Here is an 8380-nt window from a genome sequence, read left to right as displayed (position 1 = left end):
CATGGGTTTATGATCCATTGTTCATGTGGCCCAACTCTTTATGTATCCATACATAAACTTGGTCCAACATGGATCATAAGCCCAACACATATAAATATAACTAATTACCATAATTAGTCCCCATAGATTTAATTAGTTTCTTTTTTATCACTAAACTAATTCCAAATTTATTCTTGATCAATACTAATTAAAACTTATTATTTCATATTAATATATTAGATTTTATAATATATTAATAAATCATACATAACCTTCTCTCAAGATCATATCCTAACAAATTGTCCTGATGATATGCAACCCAAATGGACCATGCTATTTTCGGGTCGAATACATACCAATAATAGTTATGGGCTTAGACATCTAATCCAACAAACCCATGAAGCCTAAGTAATATGAAAGGTCATGGGTATTAGGGTTTGCATGGATGTAACCCTAGACTTTGCCACACTATAAAAGGACTCCCTTAGCACCCAAAATCGACAACTAGAGTTCTTGGAGTTCATTAGAGCCGATTTTGGAGCTAGCAACATCTCTCTCAAGTTCTCCTTTGTCCTAGGTGTGTTGTGAACCGTTTGAGGCATCACACTTGGGGTGCTAAGTTCTTAAAGGCCAAATACAACAAGTTCTACAAGCTACATAAAGAGGTAAACTCCTAACTAGTATTTTATGTTGTTTATGTCAATTGTATGCTAGTTGTAGGCTTAATGCTTTGGAAACAATATTGCATGTATAATTAGAGAAAACATAGATCCAAAGCATTTAGGGTTCTATGTGCATCATAGGATGTTGTAGTATACTGAAACCCAAAAGGTGGTATCAGAGACATGGGTTGTTTTCTTTTATATTGATGCAAATGTTTGATTTTCAAAGTTGAAAAGAAAAAAAAACATGAAGTTTGTCAAATTTTAAGATAATTACTTGATTTTATGAAAAACTAATTATTTGTAAAATTTGAGTCATTTTACTACAAGAGTTGAATTATGTGAATTTATTAAAAGATAGAATGATATGATTATTTGATTTGTTTTAAAAGTTTGATCTAAATGTTTTTAAGGAGTTACAAATTTTGTCATAAAATTTTGGAACTCAAAAGTCTTTTTTAAAAGTTATGATCTTAAGAGTTTTGAAACTTCCATAAGTTATGGATGTGAAAAGTCTCATTCATTAACTCTTTAAGTTATGAATTTCAAGAGTCTTCAAAGGTTACAAAATTTGTTATAAATGACTTTGAAGAGTTTCGTAACTTGCCCTCAAGTTATGGAGCTTGGAAAGTCTCTTTTATGGATCATTCTAAGAGTTTTCAAGAGTTACAAAAGTTGCCCTCAAGTTTTGGAATTTGAAAAGTTTTTTTTTATGAGACATTGAATTCTAAAACTAAAGTTATTTGAAAAGTTTTCAAAAGTGTAAATCATGGGTTCATAACTTAATATTAAATTAAATAGTTTTAATTTTGTTCTAGCATCTTGATGTTTTGAATAATTCATATTAAATCTTTATGGACTTTATTAATAGTTAATTAAAGTGTTTAATTAAAAGAGAACATGGTTTAAGTTTAATTAAATTAAGAGTATAGTTTAATTAATAGATTAAACCACTAAGTATTTTAAAAGTTTAAAATACACCCTTATACTATTATAATATTAAAATTTTAATATATTATATGTATAAGTAAAAAGTCGGTCTTACCGTTAGTAGGCCTCATACACGAAGCCGATCTATAAGGGGGTTATAAGGTTACTGCCTATAAAATGGCGGTTTAATGGGTGTCCACTCTCACCCACCGCTTCCTTGACTGGTGGAGGGTCGTTAGCCGAACGGGTAGGATAGGACATTAATTCTCATAAAAAGTATAATGAAAATACCAAGTAACTAAACACTTATAAATTCTCAATCTTAGTTACTTAGGAAAAATGTGAATTTGGTGCTAACCCATGAAATTGCACTTTGCACCTTGTTAAGTCATTAGTGGAGCGTGTGTGGTTACCAACACACTAATATGGGACTGACAGTGTGTGGCAAAGGGTAGCTTGATGTTAATCATAAATCAATGGAGCGTGTGTGGTTAACCGGCACATTGATTAGGTCATCTGTAACATTAAGTGTACTAAGCTAATTTGCATGGTTATTCACACCTTGTTTGTGATCCTCAACATCTCAGTTACAAAGTTGAAGGGCACAATCAAGATTTAAACATGCCATTGAAAAGTTCAATGAATCTCAAAATATCTAAGAATTTCAATTCATTTAAAACTTAATAATCAATTTCATTTTTCATGGTGGAAATTGGTAAATTGTCATTTACCTACATTCAAATATTTTGCAATTGGATTACGGCATTCCTCTTCCGAATTGTAAAATATTGTGTTGGGTCCTAACCTTAATATTTCATTTTGGGTGTTATATTAAGGACTTAAATCAACTAAACTTGAATTTCTCCTTATAGATGTCTAGTTTTGACAACTATGATCTTCCCGAATCTTTTAGAAAAAGTTTTCCTCGTGAAGATGATGTTCCCCGAAATCATAATTCACTTCCTCCACCTCCTCCAATAATTCTCCCTGACCCACAAGCTCTCAAAAGATTATTATTTCCCTCCCTGTAAACAAATATCGTCGACAATTCATGACTGGATGAAAGATTCCATGAACCGATTTGAAGGATACACTCGAATGGATATCATAGAATGCATGAGAATTATTGTGAGTAAGGAAATTTCATAAAGGTAGTTAGATACAACTGGAAATAGATTAAAGAACAAAAATATCAATTAGAAAAAAAAAAATATGATACCAAAATAGACCATTGACAACCTCTTTAAGAGTTCCACCATGTTGATCGAATCATATGAGAGAGAGAACTTCCAAAACAACAAATTGTTATTGTAAATATATGTAGAACCCAAGATTGTCTTTCAAAAGAATCTTTGTAGAGAGAAGGGGGATTCCAACATATATAGTTACTTATATCATCATATCGCACCGTTGTGGAATACACTAACAGTTATAACTTGATATGTGAATTTCTCCATTTCACGCAACAATTTAAACTTTTGCAAAACCAGTGCGTATTTTGCGAAACGGTAAAATATCAAGAACTAGTGATTATATTAAAACTAAAAATGTTTAACCTTGGGACACTAATAAATTAATAGATTATTATTTTGTAGCTAGAAAACACATCGCATCAAGAAAACATATGTACACAAAGAAAAATTAGCTAGAACATTGAGTATTTATTTCATATGTTGTCATTTAGTAGCAAAAATCGATCACACGGAAAGCTTCACAATGGTGTGTTCATGAGAAATTTTCTTAAAATGTATTAAATACAGTGTGCGAAATTGGTAAAGAAAACATCAAAAATGTGTTTGTTATAAATGTAGAGACCATTTGACTCTCTTTTGCGAAGTTAGCAAAATATTTAGTTTTTGTTCTTGGTTATTTTAGTAATTAACCCTTTACAATATTGACGGCCTTGGATGATTAAAAAGGAAGGGATGGGATCACCTTAATGATTGCTAAAATAATGTAATCACAAGGCAAAAATTTGCTTCACCAATTGGCCAACTAACCTACAATGACATTAACATATTGCCATTTGGCCAACACGGGGACCAATTTGTGGGACCCATATTTAGAAGCCCAACTACATTTCACAGAAAAAGATGAAAAGTTGAGAACAGAAAATGGAATGTACGCTATCAAACAATCTCAAACAAAATGCTGTGCCTATATAAACACCAAACAAACTCCTCATTTCTGGCTATCTAAAACACACACAAAAACACACACTCACACGTGTCAGTCGACATGGGTGGTTTTAGTTTCAGAAACTTGATATTTTCACTTGTTATTGCAATTTTAGTGTGGGGTTCAAGCATAGAAACTTGCAATGCTAGGAGGGGCAAGCATTGGAGGAATAGAAGCGGTACTTTTAGTTCTTTGTACAAAAAGAAAGGAAAGAATCATGGCCACGTTGAAAAGTCGAAGCCAAAACCAAAACCAAATAATCCACTTCCTATTCCGGAAGAACCGATAGCACCCGTACAAAAAGGCTTGAAATTTAATGTTCTTGACTATGGAGCTAAAGGAGATGGGAATTCGGATGATACAAAGGTGAGTTATTTGTAATGTGTTTTTCTAATAATATTCTCTGAAAGTTATCCGTTGAAGTTTAGAAGATAATAACATGCATTTTGAACGTTCGGGGTTTATCTAGGATAAATGAAAATGAGAAGTGAATAAGAATTGCAAAATAAATGGTGTTAAGGTGTAATGCATGTAAAAGACGATTGTTATTGGTCCATATTTTTTGGGATTTTCCATGCATTATTTGTTTCTAGTTTCATACTGGGTGATGCTAATAAGATACCTTTTAGACACCTTATTGACCATTTTATAAAAAGTCAACCTATAATTAACTACTTATAATCAATTTTTTCGGAAAACAATATAATTTCAACCAATAAAAATATTTCAAAATTTAATTAGGGTGTCTATATGATAAAATGGGATGTCTTTTTAACCAACACCTTCATATTTTATAAACTTTTATGATGTGTTTAATGCATGACAGAGTTGGAATCTGATATTCCATTCTGTTATTCATTAATGCAATTCCATTATATATCGTTTTTATTCTAATACTTGATGAATTAATTTCATCATTTTTTTATGGATGGATGGAAGAAATTCAATTTCATTTGTCCTTTTTATATTAAAAAAAGCAAGATAAACTCGATATATATACTCAAATAAATAAAAATATATTTTTTACTAAGAATTGGAAATTTTAAATCATGCATGACTAGCTTTTTTTTACCACATCCGCCACCTACTAACCATTTCTACTTCTTTTTCATCATAGTAAAGCAATCGTAAAAAAGTTCCAAAAAGCAACCTATCATTCTTCATAAAGTTTCAACCACATAATCCTCCCCCTCCCCCATTCCATAATAAATACAAAATATTCTTTTGGAAAAGATTCAATCAAAATTTATATATTCACTAGCCATCATTAAAAAATGTTGGTATCCCGGATTTTTATATCAAGTATTTCTTCATTTCATAGCTTTAAAACAGAGCGAATAAATAATTCTACAAAATCATCATTATATGTTTATATTTATACCACATAAGGACATCCTTTGTCACATGAACTAAATTTGGTTGAATTGTTTACTCTATATGTTGTTGCAACTGTGTCGTTATTAGAATAAGACGTGTGGTTGTCGTATGTTCTCTTTATTACAAGGGCATAACATCACAGAATAAATAAATAAATAAAAAGGAAGAAATTAGATAGTAGGATAAAGATAACAGGAATCGGGTGACAAAAGAGGACAAAATTAGGTGGGACCACTCCTAATACTCTCATACGGCAGTTTGTATGGTTCAGATTCCCAACAATAATTGTATACTGTTAAAAGCAAACGACCAACTGTAAGACAAAAAAGTGTGCAAAAAAGGAAAAAAAGATTACACAATTTTTTAGTATTAAATTAGGAAAATAATTATAATTATGTGTTGCATAATGCAGGCATTTCAAGGTGCATGGGCAGATGCTTGTAAGGTGGAAGCATCATCGATGATCGTGCCATCCGGATATGAGTTCCTCGTGGGACCCATTTCGTTTTCGGGTCCCTATTGTCAAAGAAACATTCTTTTTCAGGTATATGATACAATTATAATGTTTAATGAAACAATGCAAGAGACATTGTACTTTGAAAATTCTACCATATTATAACACTATACTTTCAATTTTTTTCTTATTACAACACGATACTTAATAAAATTTACCCTTTTCAACATTCAAAAGTACTTTGTACTTTCATGACATTGTAATAAGAAGAAATAGAAGTTGGATGCTAGAATAAACAAATCAATGAAAATACGTTACTTTTTCTTGCAACTAACCCTAAACTACATTGCAGCTTGATGGCACAATCATAGCTCCAACAAACTCAAAAGCATGGGGTAAAGGACTCCTACAATGGCTAGAATTCACAAAACTTGTGGGGCTCACAATCAAGGGAAAAGGCACCATTGATGGAAGAGGCTCAGTTTGGTGGACAAATTCCATATTCGATGATCCTATCGACAATGAACAACAATTACTTGTTCCATTACAAAATATCACAATGACAAAAAATCCACAAGTAATTTCTCTTTCCACCACTTTTATATTTTTTATTCCATCATATAATTATAAACTACTTCATTTTTAGAAACCTTTCTTATTATTTCTCGTGACAGATAAGCAACTCATTAGATGGGAAAATGCCTAGTGTAAAGCCAACTGTAAGAATCCCTTCAATGAAAAACAGAATAAATGAATTTATATTTGCTTATGATTCTTGTACTATAATATGACACTAACTTTTTTTTTTTTAATATATAGGCTGTGAGGTTTTATGGGAGTTTTAATGTGACAGTCACAGGCATAACAATTCAAAACAGTCCACAGTGTCACCTCAAATTTGACAACTGTGACGGAGTTTTAGTGTACAGTCTTAGTGTATCGTCTCCTGGTAACAGCCCAAATACTGATGGAATTCACTTGCAGAACTCCAGGAATGTGTTAATCCATACCGCAGATCTTGCTTGTGGTAAATAATTTTTTTTGCATGTTCAATTATTAAATTATTCATATTTCCTCAAATGCCCTCAAACATTTTAAATATTAAAAAGAGTTACTAGTCTTTGTTATAAAGTCCAAAATTTCTCTTTCTCTAAATTACAATCATTAAGTTCCTTTAACGTGTTTGGTATGCATTGGACTGATATTTACAGGACAAAAACTACAAATTTTTGTTCCACTCTAAAAGGTGGCTCACACTATACTAAGTTCTTCGTCAGCCACCTAGTGGGTCACTGTGTATGTGATTTACATCTCATATGATATTTTTGGGATATTGCCAGGAGGACAAAAAGTTAAACACTGCAACATTTTGTCTCATCCAAAAAGTGGCTCATAGTGTACTGTATTAGGAACATCATGTGATATGTAATCAGATACACAGTGGGCTGCTAGCTAAAACATCATGTAACATTAAATCAAATACACAGTGGCCTACTACACAGGAGCCGAATTCAAATTAGAATTGAAATTCTTAGGCTGCGACCGCTGAGACTGGAACCCTTTGACAAAAAACAATTTTTTAGGTCTTTGCGTAAAAACTAGACGTTAATGAATACTATGTGCAGGTGATGACTGTATATCTATACAAACGGGATGTACGAATGTATATGTACATGATGTGAATTGTGGGCCCGGGCATGGAATAAGTATTGGGAGCCTAGGAAAAGATGGGACAACAGCATGTGTTTCCAACATCACTGTCCGCGATGTTAATATGCATAACACAATGACTGGTGTTAGGATCAAGACTTGGCAGGTATAAATAGAAAGTAACAATTATTTTTCCAATAAATCCTATGATTAAATTAATCAACATGAAATAAAAATACCTTTCACAAAGTTAATACTTATTTAAAACCAATAAAAGGAATTTGTTACCGATGTTACTACACAAGTGTTGGATTTAGGTCACCTAAAAAGTTCTCACGTATTCATAGTGTTTATTCATAAAACGTTATTTTTTTGTTTTTAAATGGTTTATAGTGATCTAAAAATCAATGATAACATTTTTTTTCATCTCATTAAAAAAGGTTTTTTTTATTTATATAGGGAGGATCAGGGTCAGTGCAAGGAGTATTATTCTCAAACATACAAGTGTCCGAAGTTCAATTCCCAATCATGATTGACCAATACTACTGTGACCACAGCAGTTGCAACAACCACACATCCGCTGTAGCTGTCTCAAACATTGCATACGAAAACATAAAAGGAACCTACACAGTAAAACCAGTGCACATATCATGTAGTGACAACATGCCATGTATGGATGTAAAATTGACTGATATTGAACTCAACCCGATGCCTAAAGGATACCATATGTATGACCCGTTTTGTTGGCAAGCTTTTGGGGAACTTTATGCTCCAACTGTTCCAGAAATTGATTGTTTACAAGAGGGAAAACCATCAAGCAGTTGGGATCCTGATGACACTGGGTGTGCATTGTAGGGTATGTGTATGAATTGGTGGATTGATTAATGATTAGTGAGGTTGGTGTAATTGCTGGCCCCTTTTATATCATATACTATACGATTGGTTGTGTTATATAGGGATTATTGTCTTGTTACTGTGTTAGTTTATACTTTATATAAAAAAGTTGTGTTTTGGTTTTTGTTTGATATGTGTGCTTAGCAATACAAAGTAAAGGACATTTATAGTTGTGTTTTGGTTTTTGTTTGATATGTGTGCTTAGCAATACAAAGTAAAGGACATTTATAGTTGTGTTTTGGTTTTTGTTGGATAT

At 32.1% G+C, this 8380-nt stretch overlaps 1 protein-coding gene across 1 annotated transcript; it reads left to right on the top strand.

The window, feature by feature from the left end:
• Window positions 1–3749: 3749 nt before the first annotated feature.
• On the top strand, window positions 3750–8257 carry LOC145132442 (polygalacturonase At1g48100-like). The gene is made up of 7 exons (XM_079067224.1): window positions 3750–4115; window positions 5539–5670; window positions 5933–6157; window positions 6255–6299; window positions 6400–6607; window positions 7206–7396; window positions 7690–8257. Exons 1-7 carry the CDS (start codon window positions 3810–3812, stop codon window positions 8083–8085), a joined length of 1503 nt encoding a protein of 500 aa, XP_078923350.1. The 5' UTR covers window positions 3750–3809; the 3' UTR covers window positions 8086–8257.
• Window positions 8258–8380: the final 123 nt, after the last annotated feature.

This window comes from Lactuca virosa, chromosome 8 (genome assembly GCF_052849685.1).
Source record: "Lactuca virosa cultivar CGN04683 chromosome 8, Lactuca_virosa_CGN04683_v6, whole genome shotgun sequence".
Taxonomy (NCBI): domain Eukaryota; kingdom Viridiplantae; phylum Streptophyta; class Magnoliopsida; order Asterales; family Asteraceae; genus Lactuca; species Lactuca virosa.
The sequence above is the reverse complement of the archived record's forward strand: the minus strand, read 5'-3'. Positions and strand labels throughout refer to the sequence as shown.